Source organism: Pelecanus crispus, chromosome 5, assembly GCF_030463565.1.
Source record: "Pelecanus crispus isolate bPelCri1 chromosome 5, bPelCri1.pri, whole genome shotgun sequence".
Taxonomy (NCBI): Eukaryota; Metazoa; Chordata; class Aves; order Pelecaniformes; family Pelecanidae; genus Pelecanus; species Pelecanus crispus.
The window spans coordinates 23,176,586-23,198,031 of record NC_134647.1 but is presented as its reverse complement, the minus strand read 5'-3'; the positions used below and the strand labels follow the sequence as shown (position 1 = coordinate 23,198,031).

At 43.2% G+C, this 21,446-nt stretch overlaps 1 protein-coding gene across 1 annotated transcript; it reads left to right on the top strand.

The window, feature by feature from the left end:
* Nucleotides 1-507: 507 nt before the first annotated feature.
* Nucleotides 508-7,243, top strand: CFAP210 (cilia and flagella associated protein 210). The gene is made up of 9 exons (XM_075710434.1): nt 508-635; nt 1,658-1,913; nt 2,210-2,383; nt 2,478-2,671; nt 3,592-3,748; nt 4,764-4,903; nt 5,747-5,939; nt 6,259-6,423; nt 6,966-7,243. The coding sequence occupies exons 1-9, from the start codon at nt 508-510 to the stop codon at nt 7,194-7,196; spliced, it is 1,638 nt and encodes a 545-aa protein (XP_075566549.1). The 3' UTR covers nt 7,197-7,243.
* The last annotated feature ends 14,203 nt before the right edge of the window (nt 7,244-21,446 follow it).

Here is a 21,446-nt window from a genome sequence, read left to right as displayed (position 1 = left end):
AGGAGACACCTCATCTGGTACTTGGCGCCGTTCCCTCACAGGCAAGTTCTCTCACACCCGTAACGCCACCGCTTCCCCAGCCCCAGGCGTGGCTCAGGCCTGCTCCCCAGCGCCCGCAGCCAGCAGGCCGCGCAGCCACATGAACAGCCCCCTCCCAACCGGCGCACAACGACCGGGCCGAGGGGGAAAGCAGAGCGGCCACCCCGGCGGGGGCACCGTGGCGCCCGAGGAGCTGGCAGAGGCGCGGGGGACGGCGGGCGGCAGCACCGCGCGGGGGTCTCGGCAGCGGTCCCAAAGCCCGTGAGGGAAAGGCGCGAGGCGAGGCGAGGCCCGGCCGCTGCCGCCCGCGGGGGGCCCGCGCGCCACCCCCGCCAACGGCCGCCTCGCTCCCGGCTCCCTCCGCGCGAGCCCCGCCCGCCGCTCGCCACCTGACCCCAGGCCACGCCGTCACGTGACTCCCGGTCGCCTGGCAACAGCGCGCGCACACCGGCGGCGCGGCCCGGGGTCATGGCGGCGGCGGCGGCGGGGCCCGGTCTCCCCCGCGGGAGGCGGCAGCGGCTGGCCCGTGAGTGGGGCTCCCCCGCGGGCACCGGGACCCGGGGGGAGGGCAGTGCTGCAGACGGCTCCGGGAGGCTGTAGGGGCGTTCCTCGGCCCCGTGTGCAGGGTGACTCTCCCCGTGCCTCCCCCCTGCTCTCCCGGCTGCAGACAAGACAGGCTGTTTCTGGAATTACCTAGAAAGAACTAACCTGAAACCAGTGGAGGTACAGTATCATCCAACAGCTGGAAGTTAGAGAAGAACCGGGTGCCTGGCAGTTCCCCGTCCGTAGGGAGCAGTGTGTCAGCGTACGTTTACTTTTGTCAAGGCTACCTTCCCCTTGGACAGAGGGAGAAGATCAGGTCTGGTCCTCACCATAAGACAAACAGATTAGCAACTGCATCTGAAAAACAGACTTTGACATAAGTATCGCTGTAAGAGAAAGCCTCCTTACAGTTTAGACACGGCATGTCAGTCTGCTGCAGATAGATGAACAAGGAGAATTTCTAACAGGACGCCCCTCCGTACGGAGCGCCATTTCCTTCAAAAATACTGGTGACAGTTTGAAGGGCATTTCACAAAGCCTAGCGATCACCTAGAAAAGCTGTATTTATGCATGTACATGCATATGCAAGCCTAATACATGAAAGAAATGCTAATCTTTCCAACAAATCAAGAAACTGTTCTACAAGCCAGATCTATTTTAGTAAATACGATGAGTGCACAGGGCAAGGGTGGTAAGGCACAGCCTGTGCCAAAACTGCTGCCTCATCCAGCCAGAAAAATGGCTTCACCAATATTGCCCCTTTACTTTTGGGAATATTCTCTGGTCTCTGCTGTTCTCAGAATCATGCTCAAGTACTGCCTGGAAAGTGTTAGGTACCACAAGCCAAACCCTGTACATACATACAAACAGGGAAGGGGACGTACAAACAGTTAAGTCATTCAGCCACAGCCCAAGTACACACACTGGCTGTAGTTAGACTACAGATACAGATACCCTTGTCTTAGCTCTGGGGTACTGGGATGGGGAGAGTTCCTGTTAGGATAACATAGTGCTGTTACTATGCAGGAACTCAAATTCTGATGCAGGTTTGAATATAGGATTTTCTGGTGTCAAGTAACCTCAGTATCCTTTCTTCCCTCTGCACAGCGTCACGTCATTTGGAAGAAAATAACGTTCTAGATGGATATTTTCTTCGAAATGAAGATCTTCATCAGGCAATTGTATTGCCAAAAGCAGAATGGGAAAGGATTCAGGACAATCTTGGCAGAACAACTAGAGAAGCAGCACGTATCCTCGCTGAGAAGAAAGAACGGGAAGAAATGCACTTACGCTCCAAAGCAGCTGTAAAAGACTGGCCCAATACCATTATGGTAAGTACAAGATACGTTTGTAAACAAAGGGATTCATTTTCATATATGCAAAACCACTCATGGTAACATTTCTAGCTGTACTCCCCTTGTTTAACATTTGCTTTTAAATATGTGTTTTAAATAAACTCCACTTAAATACATTTAACATCTAACATCAACATTTAAATTTTTTAGTTAAAGCTAAAATGTGAAATTAAAAAAAAAAAACAAACATTGAGTACATCACCTTTAGAATGGTTTACACATTTTTAATCCATGTGCTTTAAATGTGATTTCTAACTTTATCTGCACTGTAGGGCCTGGCACAGCGGAAACTTAAAGCCAGACAATTACGTGAAGAAAGGGAAGAGGAAGAAAGAAAGCTACTTGATTTGGAAGAAGAACAGTTCCAAGCAGCAAAACGGAAGGAGGCTATTGATCGTGCAAAAACCTACCTATACTATCAGAACGGAAGAGTGAAAGGGTTGCATGTTGGTTGACAACTTACAATTTTTAAATTCAAATTGTACTGAATTTCTTTAAGTACTTCTGAACATGCAAATCACTTTAAATATTCTCTTGCAGAGTGCACTTCTACTTGCTGAGGTCCTAAAAGAAAGAGATGCTCAAGTTGAATTTAAAAAGTTAAAGTCAGATGTTAACAAAAAGAAGGATGAAGAAAACGAACTTGAACGTAAAGAAGCTATTGTCAGAGAGCAAGAAAAGGCACATCAGCGTTACATGAGTCAACAGGCACTACGCAGAGATCAGCTGCAACAGTAAGTACTAATTAATCAAAAGTAACCCTACTTTATTATTTACTTAAACTCTCTTCTCACAAACACATTCTATAAGGTTTTTACAGAAACTTACTAATAATTTGATTCACAAATGTGACACTTTAGAAGAAAAATGCAGAGCGCCACAAAAGACCTTGCACAAAAGGGAAAAGCTGTGATGTGCAGTGTCTTTTATTTGCCAACAGTCCGCATGTAAAATCGCCTCTGGTAGGCATAGGTTTTAGTCAAATCACTGTTCAAAAGTTGTCACTGAAAGTGTATTTTAACTCAGTTTTGGTCCCAGAAAAGGAAAAGGTTAAACCAGATCTTCTGTAACTAGATTCCAGAGAACACATCACCGCCACCTCCATTCTTTCTTTTGGCTCTCACAGAAACCTTACGGAGGGGTCCCCAGCGGTATTTATAGGACTGGCCCTGTGGTCTGATAGAAGGAATCAAATTCCCTGAGGCAGAGGAAGGGTTCAAAGTCTGGTCTCACATATTCCAGGTCCAACACATAAATCCTTGCAGAACTTAGTATAGAACACTACCAGTTTAAGCTGTTGCTTGAATGCCCAGAAGCAGAAGCATAGATATGGTGGGACTTACTGGGAAAATCTTGTTCACTGAGGATGCTGCAGAGATAGGCCAAAATGTTATGAATGCAGTGGTGCTAACGGGTCATCCAGATAAAAGTTGTTACCACTAGACTACAATCTATGAGCATATCATAGCTAATTTCTGGTCAGAGGATTGAGGACAAGCAATGACACTATTTTTCACCTCTGATAATCCACCCACCTTCAATTCAAAGCATCACATCCTTCAGTGCAAGGTACCTATGGTTTTGCAGAATCGGTATCTGTTCATTAGTTCATGCAGTCCCTAGCTCGTCTATTCAACTTCTTTTTCTGATTCAGAATAAAGGAGCACGAGCATCAGGCAGATCTGGCCAAGCTAGAAGACAAGAGAGAAGGAGAAGAAATACAGAGATTGAACCGATTGTATCAGTTGGAAATTCAGAGAAGAATGGAAAAGGAACAGGAGGAAAAACTTGAACACCAGAGGCTGTATCATGTAAGTAACAGGAAAGCAGAGAGTTTAAAATGCTTGTTTCACCTTGGCTGCCTGGAATGAAACAATAGCATTCATCTACCTAAATGGGCCTACTGGCAACAGGAGGTCTGCTGATAGCTTCAGTAGCATTGGCTCATATGCCTACCCTGCCAGTTGCAGGCTGCACCTTTCCTCTGTGCTTTTGAGAAAGGCCTCGTGGAGGCACGTCCCTTCTGTTGCCTGAAGGGACGTTGGCACCTGATGCTTCAACTGGTCCATGATTAAAAAGTCTGCTGCAGACATCAAGGAATATTCTCCTTGACTTGAGAACTGGATTTAAGTTCCATGTACCTGCTGGCTTAAGCCCATTTTCCTTTGTTAGGAAAAGGGAATAGCCTGAGTCTGAACATAAGAGTATCTTTTTAACTTGTCTTTCCCTTTATGATTGGAGAGGTTTAGAAATTTAGTCAAGACATGCTGCCTTCTCTCTTCACCTTTAAAGGCATATTGCTAAATGCAAACTAGACCTGCCTCAGAATAGTTCTGGCCAGCATACAGAAGACAGTTGGTTTTTTTATCTAAAATTAGAGAAAACTCTTCTTCAGCTATGATTTGGATTAAGCTCTCAGAGTGGGATAGTTTTGGATGATGTGGGCCAGGAGCAGCACAGGCTGTGTATGTGTTGGTGGGGGTTGCACAGTCCCATTCCTCTCAACATCCCCCTCTCCCACATGTGCGAATGGGAGCAAGGGATAATGCTCACTGCATTGCACAGCAATTTGTTTGTGTAACAGCTGGAGAACCAGCTGTTCAATGCTCAATTCCCCTTCTCCTTCCTCATATTTACCATCTCCTCCTCATGCATGTTTGAACGGGGAGGCAGAAGTAAGTGGAAGTACTGAGAATCTCTTTCCTCTCTTCTCTCTTTGAAAGAAACAAAAAGAGAGAGAATAGGGAGTGATTCTTTTAAGTTGCTACCCTAGACCCAACTTTTCTGAACTTCATCAGTTATATCAGGACCATTTTGCCCACGCAGGAGTATGTAACTGATCAGAAAATTATCAAGGCAGTAGAGGAACAAAAACAAATGGAAGAAGATGATCGGATTAAAGCTCATTTTAAAGCAAAGGAAACTATTGCCAAGCTGATAAAAAAGAAAGAAGCTGAAATGCGTAGGTAGGTACAAAGCTAGAGTATAAATTGTAAATAAACTAAAAATTATACTGTAGTCATATTGAAATCTTTTAGACTGATGATGTAACACAAACCACAGTTATTCTAAAAATTAAATTCTACTGATAGGGGGAGTAGGGAATTCAGGAGAAAAAGGAAATTCTTTCACAGGTCCCTTAGTAATAGGTGTGTGTGGGAGCAATCTCTCCGTCCTTCAAAGTACAAAGACTTACAGAAGTGCAAAGCTCTACACCAGTGTGTTAGGAACAGTGATTTTCCGTATGGCCTGCCAAGCCTCCACCTCCTCAACAATTAAAGACAATTAAAATCCTTGACGAAAGTATTTTGGGGCATAAGCTATATTTGCCTGAGTCAGATCAAGAAAAATAATTTGACTTCTTAACTAGGCACCTATATTAATTACTTGCATTGGGTTATTATTAAGGGAAGATGGTTTACCAATTTGACAGTGAGGATGCAACATGAAGATACCATTGAGCCAATGTAAGAGCTTCCTTCTCTTCCTACTTCTGGCCAATACTCCCAACGTTTCTCTCCTGATGGCAAGATGCTAGGCAGACTCCTCCCCGAGTGATCCAGCTCATTTTTGCAACAGAAAACTAGTGTTACAAGAATACAGGGAACATTTATTTGCTAAATCAGATCATTTTAAAAAAATAAAACCAGAGGAAATCAAGGAGATCAAGGTGTTGGGTGGGTGGGCTGGCCCGTGTGGCAAGAGAAGAGAAGACGAGAAGCGGGATTGCTGAGTTTGGTAGCAGTAATGCTTCAGGTAGACCCAGGTGTGTACCCTGGTATGTTATAGCAGCTCATGTTCTTCTGCAGACTAACACAGGAACATCAGGACAAAATCGTTAGCCAATTAGCTGTACAAATGAGTGAGGCGTTAAAGAGGGAAGATGATCGTCTTGCTAGAGACATTGCAAAAAAAGAAGCTGAACAAGAAAAAAAATGCAAAGAGAAAGAAGCAAAAGAAAAGGCAGCCATTGAATCTATTGCTGAACATAGAGCCACTGTGGTAAGAAACCTAGCCTGTTCTTATTCCTGCTTACTCCAACCGAGGAGCTTGGCCCAGATCACAGTTGGTGGCTCTGGTGCCATGCGTCAGCATGCTTCATCAGGTCTGCTGACATCTTTCCTGGGGTCTTCTCTCCCATTTCCATGTTGGGTACACATTTGCCAGGGCTGCTGAAAACCCTGGGCTTGGACACTGGCTATCCACAGTGGCCATGCTTATCAGAGCACTGATACAGGGCTGCTTCTGCTGAAAGATATGACTTCCAGCTTAGCAGGCTAGCTCCTTGGTTACCTTTTTTTGTGTATTTTGTAAAATGCAGATGAAGATGAAAATGGAAAAGGAGAGAGAGGAAAAAGCAGAGGGTAAAAAAGAACTTAATGAGTTAATGGAACAGAACCGCATATACCTGGAAATGGAAAAAGCCAAGAAACAAAGACAACGTGATGCAAACATGGAAGTACAGAAAATTCAGATCCAGCAAATGGTAAATAGAAGAACTATACCCTGTCAGCCCCTTCAGAAAGAAGCATGCATCTAAACCAACAGCACTAGCTCCTGCCTGAGAGGAAGAGGGAGAGAGAGGAAGCTTGCTGTGTTTTGTTTGGGGTTTTTTGTTTATTTCAGGTTTGGTTTTGTTTTGTTTTTTAAATCACATATGGTCCTCATATGCTGCTGTTGGGGACCAGCCTCCTCTCAGAGCAGAGGTGCAAGTCAAGGCTGGTTTGCAATGACAGATCACATCCTGTCCTCTACTGTTATGTACTACTGCTGCTCTCTTATATCTTCTGAGCGGGTCACCGAAGAGCAGCAGCTGATGCTGATGTTCACTCAGCTATTTAATGTACCCTTTTTTTTTTTTTTTTCAGGGCGGGGGGTTGGGGGAGAGAAGTGGGAAAGGATGATATTTGACAAGTATCAACTAACATCACCGCAGATCTCCTGTAAGCTTTTACCCTCTGTAAGTTTTAGGGGACAGTTATGTTGTAAAAAAAATACTAAGCTTTATTATTCCCTTTTCTTCATCAGGCTGAAAAGCAGGCAAGAAAACAGCAGGAAAAGCAAGCAGATTTGGACTACGATGCTCAGAGAGAGGTTATTGCACTTTGTAAGGAGCGTGAATTTCAGAGCTATGCAAAGCAAGTAATTGAATCAGAGTCCAAGACTACACATCATCTTTATCCTCTTCTCAAAGCATCCAAAGATGGAAGAGGACTTGGACACAAGCCTCTGGAAAATCCAGAGGAAGAGAAGGAATAAATACTAGTTTTCAAGCACAGGATGGTGCTGGGACCCAGTTACCTTGTAGCTATACTACTGCTCAAAAAGTTAAAAACATGAAATACTGTTGAGACTATTCAGCAAGGAAAGGCAGAAGCAGTTTTCATGTGGTCAAAGAAAATACCTTTTTGAACCTTATGGGCAGAGTTAAACTGTAAGTGATCTACATCGAATATATGCTATGTATCTGGAAGTCCATTTGAAAAAAAAAAAATTGCCGGAGAACTGGTTATATTCTCAAAAATCCCCAGCTTGTTTTCATGAAAGTTAGTTTATTAAACTTGAGACAGAAGTGCATGATATATAATTGACCATCAATGTAACCCATTCCAGCCAAAAGCTCACTATTACTGTTATATTTTTATTATTCATTATTCTAAAAATTCACTGTCCCAGGTTTTTCAGGCCTAGGATACGAATTCCCAGTGCAAAAGGTCACATTTTTCACTAGCCCACTTCCCGTTAAGTATTCCCCATAATAGAAAACAACCAAAACAACTTTACATTATCTACAGGGGAAGAAAGAACAACCTAATACATGTGAAAGTTAGAATAGTTATGGTACTGGATTTTTTATAGCATGTTACAACTAACTCTGTAAAATAAATGTCACTCTATAAATTAGTTATATGAAAACACAAATGTTATTTGATCACAGCCCTTAAAAAGTCACCTAGGAGACAAATAGGTCCCAATATAGCTGTAAATAACTACTACAAAAAGAGCATGGCAACAAGAACAACGTAGTTGGGCTGTTCTTTCAAAAAGACTAACAATGATTCAATCTGCAGTACACAGATCTAGATCTAAAATTGTTTCTCAGATTCCTCAGCTGTCTTACTCTCCGACACCAAAGTCACACACACACCTCACTCCTCAAGCTTAGTTTCTTTGCTGAAGTTTTACCATTATGTTCCTGCCTTGGACAGTTAGGGTTTCCTGTAATGGCTTCCTCCACAAGCATCCTGGGGTCTAAACAGGGTATCCCCCTATTCTGGGGCCCACTGAAAACAGAGTCCAAGAAACCTGAAGCTTCGCTTTGCTGCACACAACCTTCTGTTCCAGCATCCCAGCTGCCAGTCTGTTGGCCTAACTAGAAAATGACCCAAGTTCTAAAAATAAATTAGGAGAGTTTTATACAAAGGATGCCTGAGAATACTTCAGTTTGGAAAACGTGTCTTCTGTGTGCCTTCAAATTTCTCAGCCTGGCTTACAGATAGCAACAGGCTTTGAAGAAAGCACAGGCCTTTGAGCAAGATGGGAAGCTACCCCGGAGGCGAGGTCCCTCCTGCAAGCTGAGCACCAAGCAGAGCTGGTTTTACCTCCCCTGCAGTGTAAAACAGCTGGATGGACGATGGATGCGCTCCTTCAGGAGTGCAGCAGTCACCTCCTCGAGGAGCCTCTTCCCGGCCTCTTTCGCCTCTTTCCTCCGCGAAAACAGCACCCAGGGGCCACCTTTTCAGGTCAGGTAATGGGTAAAGGCGAGTTTCCAACAACCCCAGCCTCAGGCAGGCCTGGCGGGGCGAAGGTTATGTGTGAGACGCAGCAGTCCCCAGAGCCAGTCCGAGCCAAAACGCCGCAGCACCGGCCGCGCAGAGGAGACGCAAACAGCGGAGGAGAGGAAAAGCCGCCGAGCTCGGAGCAGAAAGCCCAGAAAGGCGGGGGGGGGGGCGTTACAGCCTCTTACCGGGTACAGCCTCGCTACAGGGACACGGGTACTTCACGAACCGGCTGCGGAGGAGGGCCAGGGCCTCCGCGGTGACCGCCGCTGCTCCAGCCGGCTCTGCCCCCCGGGCCGGGCCGGGCCGGCGAAGGGAGGGGGGAGCCTCAGCCACCGGGCCGGGCCGAGCCGGGCCTCCCTGCCTGAAGGAGCGGGCGGTGCCCGCCGGCAGCTCCCCGGAGCGGGGCTGGGCGGAGCGCTGCGCTGTGCCGTGCCGTGCCGTGCCGTGAACAGCCGCGGCTCACGGTACAGGCCTTCCCCCTTGCCCCCTGCTGCCGTTCTCCCCGTCAGGGCCGGCAGCGGGCGGGCGGGGCGCTCCGTGGCCGCCTTTGTTCCCTCTCTGGGGGCGGAAGAGCGAGCCCCGACCTCCCGGGACAGCCGGGCCGTCACCGTCGGTGGGATCCGTCTCTTTCTCCCGGCAGACTCTGCCGCTTCCCGGAGAGGCGGGCGCTGGGCCGGCCCGCGGCGGCGAAGGGCGGGCGAGGGGCCGGGCGCCGGAGCTGGAGCGCGGCCGGCGCTCGGGCCGCGGGCCGGGAGCAGCTGGCGCGGCGGGGCCGGCGGGGCTCGCCCGGCGGCGGCGGGGCCTTCAGGAGTTGGGAGGGGAGCGGGGCTTGGGTTCAGAATCTTCCCGTGGCCAGCGCCGGGCCGTCAGGAGCCGTCTGCACCGCCGGTGGGGGGCCCGCAAGACAGGAGGGGAGTTACCTGGGGCTAACCCAGCTGAGGCGACGCCGTGGCTGCTGGGCTTGCTTCTTTGAAACCATTATTTCTGAACCTCCCCGCACTACGGTCAGGCTGAAAACCTCCCACCTCTCCTCACCCTCCGTGACACTGTTCTCCAGCTGCAGAAGTGTCTCTTGTTGCCAGCGGCTATGTCTATCCTAATAAATTAAACAAGACCATCTGTATTCTGGCACTAAGAGCAAGTGGCTCGTCTCCCTAAGGCAAAACTCTTTAGTATTGCCGTTTCCCCCAGCCCGGAATCATTCACACATCCAGGTAGCGCAGGCTGACAAGCCATGGCCGTGTCTTGCATGGTGCCGTGGCGTTGCTTGGAAGACAGCTAGCCAGCAAAGGCCCAGTTTGGACAGGGAGCAGGCTAACAATTAAACAGGCTGATCAAATTCAATCTAATATTTGAATCCATATGCTGGTCACGTTTGCTTTTGCTAGTATAGGCTTAACCAGCACCCTTGCACTAGGACTGAGCTTTGGCCAAAGGATTTGCAGATGCCTTTTAAAAGCCACGATTCTGTTTTTCATCTCTGACATTCTAGTTTCACTTCAAAGTATCAGGTTTTTTACTGCTAAAGTACCTGTAGATGTGCCAAATCGGTATCTGTTCATTAGTTCAGGCGGTCCCTAGCTCATTTATTCAACTCCTTTTTCTAATTCAGAATAAAGGAGCATAAGCATCAGGCAGATCTGGCCAAGCTAGAAGACAAGAGAGAAGGAGAAGAAATACAGAGATTGAACCAATTGGAAATTCAGAGAAGAATGGAAGAGGAACAGGAGGAAAAACTTGAACACCAGAGGCTGTATCATGTAAGTAACAGGAAAGCAGAGAGCTCAAAATGCTTGTTTCACCTTGGCTGCCTGGAATGAAACAATAGCATTCATCTACCTAAATGGGCCTACTGGCTGACATCTTCAGTAGCATTGGCTCATATGCCTACCCTGCCAGTTGCAGGCCATGCCTTTCCTCTGTGCTTTTGAGAAAGGCCTCGTGGAAGCTGTAATGTGGCACCTGAGCTTTGACTGGTCTATGATGGAAAAAGTTTGCTACAGACATCAAGGAGATTGTCCTTGACTTGACAACTGGATTCAGGTTCCATATACCTGCTCTGTTTTAAGCCCATTTTCCTTTGTTAGGAAGAGGGAGTAGCCTGAGTCCGAACATAACAGTATCTTTTAAACTTGTTTTGCCCTTTGTGATTGTAGATGTTTAGAAAATTAGTCAAGTCCTACTTGCCACACCTACCCTTTCCCTCCCCATGCCTGCTTGAGCGGGGAGACTGAAGTGGAGGTATGGTGATGTTTCATTGGCATGTGAGAGAGTAAGGGGAAAGAATTCCCACTGAAACCCTACTTGCTGTTTTCCCCCCATACTCCTTCTCACATCAATTATACAAATTTTACCCCATTTGCCCCCAACCTTGTATATGCAATAAAAGCTATATATACTCATAACTGCTGTTTCTGTGTGATTACAAAATGCCTTGTGCCTTACATTTTTATGGTTCTACAGACTCTTACTGTTTGAGCCTTTCGGAGTCTTTACTGTGTGAATGATACGCAGGATGGGAGCAGTACAGTTGCAGCCAGTGGGGAAGTAGAGGAAAGAATATAACTTAAAGATACTGCGCTTGGGGCTGCAACCACATACTAATTTTACTTTTGTGGTGGTTTGTGGTAAGTAGATCATGAGAATTCTCTTCCATCTCTGGGTTTCTATCTCCTATAGCTTCTCCACTGATACAACCGAAGAACTCTTATTATAGGCTAGGCCTGAAGTCTTTGCTAGATTTTTTTTTCCCAGTTCATGTTTCCAAAATCTCATTCTACATGAAAATAAAAGTACTTTTCCACTTAAACAGGAGTACGTAGCTGAACAGAAAATAGTTAAAACTGAAGAGAAACAAAAAGACAACAGAGATTATGATTGGATTAAGGCTTATATTAAAGGAAAAGAAATGATGGCTGATCTGACAAGAGAAAAAGTTGCAGAGACGAATAGGTGTGTCTAGGGCTACGGTTACCAGCATTAAGATTCAAACTTGCAATTTAATTTTGTGACAAATGCTACTCTGAATTTTTATATTGGCAAAATCAGAACTTTGCAAGCAATTTTTCTGTAATTAAAACTTGAAAAAGAAGTAGAAAGTCCAGAAGAAATGCCTACCAGTTCCAGTAGTAATTGTTGCTGTTGGGGGTAGAAGTGGGATTGCTGGCTTTGTTAGGAGCAGCACCTCAGGTAATCTGAGTGGATATCCTGGTATGTTATGGTATGACTTCCAGCTTAGCAGGCTAGCTCCTTGGTTACCTTTTTTGTATATTTTGTAAAACAGAGATGAAGATGAAAGTAGAAAAGGAGAGAGAGGAAAAAGCAGAAGATGAGAAGGATTGTAGTCAGTGGATGACAGCAGATCGTATCTACTTGGAAATGGAAAAAGCCAAGAAACAAAGACAGTGTGATGCAAACACTGAAGTACAGAAAATTCAGATCCAGCAAATGGTAAATAGAAGAGCTGTACCCTGTCAGCCCCTTCAGAAAGAAGCACTCATCTAAACCCATAGTACTAGATCTCCTGGGTGGGAGAGAAAGAGGAAGCTTGCTGTGGGTGCGATGCGCATGTTTTGTTTGGTCTTTTACCTGTGTGCAGTGCAGGTGCTGATATTGGGGACCAGCCTCCTCTCAGAGCAGTGGAACAGAAGCCTCTTCCAGGCTGACTTGGCCCATGCTGGTCGGGGAGGATTACCTGGGAGGGCTGGTAATAGAAAGAGATCAACAATGACAGATCACATCCTGTCCTGTGTCATTACGCCATTTTTTCAACCATGCCACTACTGCTGTCTTGTATCTTCTGGGCAGGTCACCAAAGAGCAGCAGCTGATGCTGACGTTCACTCAGTTATTCAGCGTACCCTTTTTGTGGGGGATAAGGCAGGGGAGAGAAGTGGGAAGGGATGATATTTGGCAAGTAACAACTAAGTATCAACCAACATCCCTTTTCTGCATCAGGCCAAAGAGCAGGCAAAAAAAAAAACCAGCAGGAAAAGCAAGCAGATTTGGATTATGATGCTCAGAGAGAAGCTGCTTTTTGTAAGGATCGAGCATTTCAGTGATAAAGACAGTAACTGAATTGGTGCTATTACTGAATGTAATTTTTATTCTCCTCTCCAAGTATCCAAGGAGGGAACAAGAGGTGGTCTTCCTAACTAGGACAACTGCAAGAGTGGCAGAGCGTATACGTATGCAGTATTTAAAAACAAAATAAAACCAAAACCAAACAACTGGGGGGAGGCAGGGAAGGATGGTTGATGTAATAACATCCATGTTCCTCCTGCCAAATGTACACAAGCCCCCAGCTTGCTCAGGGGCTGAGCAAACACTTGGCATTGTGTAGGAGTGTTACAGCTTGCGTGCCCCTCAAAGCCCTGCCTGAGGTTAGGGCCAAAAACTCTCCTCAGAGCCAGCACAGACACAGGTATTGTCTTGGTTGGCCACTCCTGCTGCAGTCTGGGCTGCTGCACTGGTTTTGGACAGCAGGACATGGCTGGGTGGCGCTGACTGATTCTCTCTACTCATGTCAGTTAGCATGGCCCGTCAGGGGCTCATTTGTGGAGTGAGAAAGTTGCTGCTGAGAACCTAACACCCATGATGCATGCATTTCAGAGGTTTGCCCAGAATAGCTCTAGCCTGGTGTCAGGGCTGAATGCCCATCACTGGTTGGAGCACATCCTCCTGTTTAAGTTTCATCCAAAAGTTTGTGATTGCTCTGTAATGTGAACCAAAGCACAGTAAATAGGAACGATCAAGAGACTCATTCCAAAAACTCACTTCTGACCTAAACTAAAATGCTAACATTGCTGCACTATCAACTAAAATTCACAGAGAGTTCTCCCCAATTATCTTGGGGTAACTGATTTTGGAAATTATATATTTAAAAAAAAAAAAACAGAGACATGGCAATTAACTTGCAAAATTGTCTCAAAATACATTTTTTCTTAGTTCACTAATGAAAAATTTATTTCCCTTGTCTCTGAGCCAGTGCTCCTTTTACTACTTCAAGCTTTTTTTCAGCAAGCAGAAAGAATGGAAACTTTTAATAAAGCCTTTTGATTGCAGAAGTTGGAGCCTTGAGAAGCAGCACTGACTACAGCAGAAGTGGTGCTGAAATCTGCAGAGCTTGATAATGCTCCAAATACGTTCTGAAGTGCACATTTGCACATGCTCACTACCATGCAATTGGTGAATTAAATGGGTTTTAGTCTACATGCACAGCAGCAAGAAAGAAGCAAGGTGGATTGCAGCCTCATTTCCTACTCAGCTTCAATAAATGCTCTGTTCTGCAGATTACATATGTCTGCATTTGAAATCTACAGCCTGCTTCCATGGGGCTTATACCCCTTTTACTTTGAACATCTACAGAAATATCAAACTGAAATACCAGAAGGCAACTCTTCCTTCCAGTACACCTAGAGTGAAGTAGGAATCCTGTATAATTTTAGAGCACATTGGCTAAATATGGATTTAGTTACCCAAATTCAGCATGAAAAAAATCCAGCATGAATCACAATGTCACTTCATTCCATTGACTTTGACATGCATGTGCCTTGTGTGCTTGCTTTAAATGACTAACCCTAGTTAGTAATCCTCTATAAATCTAGGCAAAAAAACCCTCAAGTGTTTTAAGAGCATGAAGAAATACAGAAAAAGTTCTAAAATTTTTAGTGACAAAGCATTTTGGTAATGTTTCATAGTCTTTTACAGTTGTCCTACATGAAAGGCAAGAACGGAAAGCTGCTTGCAGGAATACAGAAGACTAAAATCAGTTTGATGTTCATGATATATGTTGAAGAAAATAGGAAGAAAAAGACAGGGAATAGGGTAAGAGAACAACTCCTTGTGCAAATAGAAGCGGATGAAAGCTATTGAACAGACTGAGATGAGACATAAACAGAGGAAGCTGGGCTCATTGAGTCTGGCAAGGAGGAGACTAAGGAGTGATCTAATTAACAGCCTACACCTGCTTGAAGGGGAGTTACAAATACAGCAGAGCCAAACTCTCCTCTGCAGAGTCAGGTAATTGATATAACAAATTGTGACATGGGACATCAGGCTGAGTAGTCAGGAAAACCTGCTTCACCAGGAGCATAGTGTGATGACACTGGATCAGAATGGCCAGAGGTGGTGGAATCGCCACCTGTGAAGGCTTTATAGATGTTCCATGTGAGGCAGGAGGCTGGTGTAGCTGACCACCAGAGGTCATTTTCCCTTCACTGTTCAGTAGCGTTCCAGGTTGGAGTTACTAGTTCTGTTCAAGTTCTTTTAACGTTACAGTCTTTGCTGAGGAAGTTTGAAGAGGACACCTACCTTGGAAACAAACTACCCATGAACAGAAGAGTTGGCACCATGGGACTATTAAAGATGGACATTTTCATGTCCCAGTACAGACTTTCTGTAAAAAGAAAAAAAAAATTCCTGAAAAAGAAAAAAAAAGATTTTTTTTTTTTTTTCTTTTAAAGCTGACTGGTCAAGTTAGGTCAAATAACTTGTTCTGTTTCGATAGCTAAATTGTTTCAGGTGCCTGTTACTAACTTGTGCCTTTCTGGCTATAACTGGTGTTATAACTAGTCTGTAATCTTCCTTCTTGTCCTGGTAGTGCATCTTTGAGATGGAAAATTCACTACTTCTAAATAGCTCTCAAAAAAACCCAAAACAAAAATCCTTTATCTCTGAAGGCTAAGACTTTAGAGGGAGTTGAAGTGAAGGCCAGAGGTGTGACAAGACCATATGAGATGTTGTCTTTGGAATTATCTTAAATTAATTCCTTTCTATTTAAAAATAAATAAAGTTGCACTACAGGCTTTGGTAAACGTGTAATGTGTGGTCATACACTCCTGCACTGCCACCACTACAGTTGAAGCTTCTTTTTGTTTTGCTGTATCATGGCCTTTGGTACTAAGAACTAGATACCTAAGTGGATACATAAATGATTCAAATGTGCCCTCTAATCTGTTAAACCAATCTCTAGAAAGCAGTCTTAAAGCATAGCCGTTCACAGCTGGTTGATACTGTCTTGCATAAACCAGCATGGCACTTTCTTTTTCTGTGGGTTTCCTCATCTCCAATACATTATCCAGAGAAATGCACAATTCTGTTAAATGCTGAAGGGCTTGAATATCAGAACTGCAGGTCCAATAAAATTCAACATTACACCTCTGTTAACATAATGGCAATTGCTCCCCTCAAATGAGTAGCACCTGGTCTGACTCCTTTTCTGTGTAAAGGGAAAAACAGGCAAAGGTTAGAAAGCAGCAACACATACTGGAAGAAGCAACCAATAGTTACTGAGCAGACCAGAGACAGGGGCAAAGGTACGAGACTACTAAGATCTGGAAAGTACAAATCCAGCAACTGGTACAGTGGCATAGCGGCCAAGGGAGAAATTGGACAATCTTTCATAAAGCATAGTATTACATCACTGCAGAATTTCTGCATTAGTTTCAGTTACAACCTACCAGTGTATATACAATTGATTGTACAGTAGTTGCCAAGTATACAGTAAGACTTAAACTGCTTCTTTCTTCTTCAGAAATACAGCTGACAACTACAGAAGTATCTTCTAAGGAATAAGAAGCTAGCCAATGTCTCCTTACAGCCATAGCTTGCAACTGTACCTCTAACTACCCTAGTTTTATTATGGAACAAAGCAGTAGATTCACTTTCTAGGAAGTCAAGGTAACAACCGAATGTAAACTGTTAATTCATCTGTACTGTACCTCGAGTACTGCTGGGCCTCCAGGCTTAATTCAAACCTTATGTTTCGGCTTAAAAAAATTCTCACTGAGCAAATAATAAAATTGAGTAAGCTGTTTAAAAACATCTGCCTGTAACAATAAAATCAATCTTGAGGGTACCTTTCATTTGTGACAGTCTTCTACTTACTTTTACTTTGGAGAATGCAATGGAAGACAAGGATACTGTCCTGAGAAGTTGTGGCACTGGCTGAGTCTTTAATCCTTTATGGGAAAGAGATGTCTGCAGCATGACTGTGTGTATCCAGCACTCATTTCTAAACTGACTGTAGGGAATGGGAAAAGCACTTGCCTGCTTTCTCCTAAGCACGCACTCTGCTGCCAGCACGGACAGGTTGTGAGGCTGGGATACTGGTGTAGGTGACTTTTTGATCAAAACTTGTTCTTTCACTCAGTTCTAAACTGACTCTAAGCTATTAAATGTAGCTACCACTACATTTAAATTCACATAATCAAACAGGTAGTTCTTCTGTAACTAGTGAAAACTGTTGTAATTACACACACACACAAACAAAAGAGACTGTTGTATTTGCCTAAGTATAAGATCAAAGTTTGCAACTAGAAAAAAAATTAGTGATAAGACACTAGACCAGCTTCATTACATGGCTGTATTTTTATATATGTTACGGTATATAGATCGTGTATAGACTGTCATTTGCTATTCTGTAGTAAAAGCTCTAATTCCATCTATAACTCAACACTATAATCCAATTTAGCATGGAGTAAAAATGTGTAGATCTTGATTTAACTGAAGAGGTAGTGTCCTGACATCAAATCACCATACCTTGTAAATCTGTACAAACAGTACTACCACTTTAAAAGGCTGGAGATTTGACACTCACAAGCACATTTACACACAGGTTGCACCATATCACTTAGAAGTGAATACTACTCTAAATACAGAAGACACTAAGTAATACTGCAAGAAGCACACATGGCAGACACATGGAATACACTAATCAAATATGCAAAAAAGCATTTATTTCTGAGAAGTACTTTAATACACCAGTTGTACATTTCATATCAAGAACTCATCCTCCCAGCTGACAACTGGATCATCTTCCCTGTTGGGAGCTATAAATTACAAAATGTCCAAAAGACTGAGGTTTCCAGATACTCTGCTAAATACTACATGCACAACAGTGCCTGTATAGAATCATAATTAACCACAGTTCTTTTAGCTGGTGAAGGAAGCCAGTTATCAGCTAGCTCCTCTTATCACTGATCATAAATTAATAGGCCTAACTTCTTTCCAACCCTTCCAACCATTCTTTTCATTAGCAGTTACGGCGAAAGCCACACACTAACTACTTTACATATACACTTATAGGGGTATGTACAGGACATGTAGAAATGTCTAACTTCCTGCCAAAAATAGCAAGTTTCCTTAAGTGCTTTGCATGTTACAGAATTTCAATTCAAAGTCAGGGTGCTGCATTAGTTCAGTTTATTTAGTGCTTCTAATGTTAGTGCTAGAACTTTTATGAATACAAATATAAATTTAAAAGCAATCATATGCATATTTAGCAGTTTAAGATCTGTCCTCTGAACTTACTCATACTGCCTATTAGTTTGATTTTAACAATAACTTTTATGATTAAGGAAGGACACTAATTTAACTCTTTAACAAAACATACCCTTACCTTTATGTAGTTTTACTATCTAAACCCACCACTTCTATTATTACTGCTATTCCTTTTGTGAAATTTCATGCTAAAATTAGAAAACTTATTTTGGTATGATAGCTTTTTAAAAAAAAACAAAAACCAACCAAACAGGTGAATATTACCTTTTGCTTTTATGCAACACAAGTTTTGTTAGAACGGTGTTCCTAACAACATGAATTGTTCAAGGGCAAGAAATAAGAATTATACTAAAAATACATATGCAACAAAATGGAAAGCTGAAAGTTTTATGCTAGGCAACTGCAGAATTGTACAAATTCAAATTTTGCCAAATGCAGAGTTCCCAGACTTTTTGATATGCATTTTCTTGAATGATTTAGTTAAATATTGCATTAGGAAAATTATGATTTTCAGCAAAAGAATGCAAGTTCAAGTCACAGTTCTTTACGCTATCACACTGACTCTAGAAGTGTGAAGATTAATTTTGTCACTGGTATCCTCCAGGTTAAGTTGACCCCCCAAAAAATTAACTCATGGCTGCTGCTAAAATACTACTGCCTTTTCTCACAAAGTTGTTCTTCAAGTATTGTAGAGAGAGAATATGTAGATGATTTAAAAGAGAGGTCTTTGGTAAAGCATAGTATGTACATCTCTAGGTTTTCTAAGGAAAGTCCTAAAAGCAGGGATATACATTTTTGTCGATCAGACAAGCAATGAGTCTACTATGCCCCTAGAATGTGTCCAAAAATACTTTATTTGCTTCAATAAATCAACAATGAATCAACAGTTCCAGGAAAGGCGGCTAAAGGACTGCTTCTTTTATGTTTACATTAATCTAAAATCCACTTGCCAGACTGACACTATTACAGATTAGATATTGTTAGGGGATCACTGCAAATTCTTCAGGGCACCTGACAAAGAGCACTGCGAGAAAAGTCCATAGTGTGGGATTTCAAGTAGCAAGTGAGAAGCTTCAGGTTAAAATTTTGACAACCAGATAGAACAACGGGTTAAAATGTAACCATAGCCTTTTTTTTTTTTCTTTCTTTTCTCGGACCACCCCCTCCCCCCACCAAACAAAAAGCAACAACTGAAACACTATGGCTGTGTCAAAGAATTAGCAGACAGCAACACATCTTTTACAGGCAATAGTGTCTACACAACCTTACATTATATCCACCCACTGTCAGTAAGAATTTGTGCTTCTGAGTTGATGGCTGTACCCAGAAAATCCCACATCAAATAACAGTCTCTTTCTGATAAAGTTTGGAAAGCTACTGCCAATACTAAATTCAGCATTCCACATATACATAGGCTGTATGGTATTAGTAAAATGTCAATATATGTCAATGCATGTCTGACCTTTGGAAATTATTTCAAGCCTGTAAATACACTTAAAGGTATGCTTATGAAGTCATTTCAGTATTCCCTGACCTCATTTTACCTTCAGTCTTGGTTCACAAATTCTCTGGAGTAAGGTCAGTTTGGGGTACTGACAGAAAAAGCTGTCCTCTAAATGTACTACTTTTTTCCCCACTCGCAAGGGAAGACCATGAGCATTGTTTTGATCACCTCTGCTACACCTAAGTATTGCTTTCAAATATGCTTCCAGTTCAGTTCTCTAAGCCAAAAGCCAATGATCTGTGACACAACTGCCAAAGATGGCATTGAGCTACACTGTGACTACAGCGCAAGGCGGTTGCTGTGAGGCTGGGAACAGGAAAGCTCTGCCATTGACGGAAGAAACCATTCCAGGACAGCAAGAGCAGTAGTCGGCGCCGCACCAGGCAGCAACAGCTCACCGGTGCTTGGGGACATCTTGCTGTCCACAGGACCGTGCTTCAGTCCCACTGAATTTTTATCAGCATTCTCAGTTTCCAGTTTGATAAAGAAAAGCACAAATCTGGCAAATGTTCCCTCTTACAAGACTGCAATTGTTGTGTTTCTGTGTAAACAAAGTGACTGGCACTAAACAATTTACCATCAAATACCATACAGGCAAGGCATGCACTCATCAAGAGATAAATGTATCCCACCATGTGCAATTAAAAGTAACCAACTTCTTACAAAGTACATTAAAAACAAGAAAATGAGCTTTGTGCCACCAACTCAGATGACACTTAAACGTGCTATGAAAGAATTACAGCTCGTTTAATTTGCACAAATAATTTTCTGAACTGTAACAAAGAAAAAAATCCATATGAAAGGGTATGCAAGTGCATCTTTTGAAATAACTAGTTACACACAACTGCAAACTACAATTGGATAGAATCTCCATTTTGATATTTTAAATTAAAGACTTGGTAACATTTTTTAACAATTCCTATGGATTGCCTTATTGCTGACTGCTTGCATTCTCTTCCCCTCTTCTACACAGTGCATATAGTTGAGGGGGTTTTTTTTGTTCGTGTGCTTATGTGAGCTTCAGTGGTACTGGCAAGAATATTCTCAGTAGCGCAAGCATACTTTTTCAGCAATAGTTTGCTTGTGTTTCAGCTCCACAAAAAATAATGACAGAACATTACAAACAGACAGTTTTCAAGTGAGACTCTGAAGCACATGGCATGCATAGCACAGTATAAATGCACCCAGGAAGCCTTTGTCCAAGCTGCCATACGATTCTCTTAAGCCAAACTTCCTAGTTTTTCCTTACTACAGTCCCCCAAAATAGGACTACAACTTCTCCAAAGTCATAGAGTGTCTTCACACAGAACAGGTCCACTATACAGGCCTTCGGTTCACTCCTATAAGCTCTCTTAAGTAACAGCTGTATCATCCACTCGCATGTGGGCTTGGGAAACATTTTTACACATTCTCCTAAAATAACCACTGCAATGCAAAATTTGTGTTAAAACATGGGAGAAAGAAGTTGATGGACAAAGCAGCTCCACAGCAGCTCCACTAACTATTCTGCTAAAAAGTAACACTACACACTTCCAATTTTCTTCCCTTAAGAAGGTTGCTTATGTTGTTCACAATCCTGTATTTTCTTCTGCTTTCAAGACATAACTATTTGTTTTCCTTTAGAATAACAACTGTCTGGATCACAGTATCAAGCCAAGCTTCAGCAAGTCTGCTAATCTGCTGTAGACACACACTGATCAAAGCAGGTTATATAGCAAAAATGTTGACAAACTTATACCCAAGACAGTAAGAACAAGTTACGTCATACACTCAAAGATCTACCAAAAAATCAACTATTAAAACATTGTTTCGCTTTGACACAGCTTTACATTAATGCTTTTCATGTGTCTTGAGGAATTTCAAGATTTGCCAGCCTTTGGTGTGAATAGGTCAAAGGACTGAAAGAAGCGTTGGGGTTTGTACCAAATCTATCCTCCTCTCA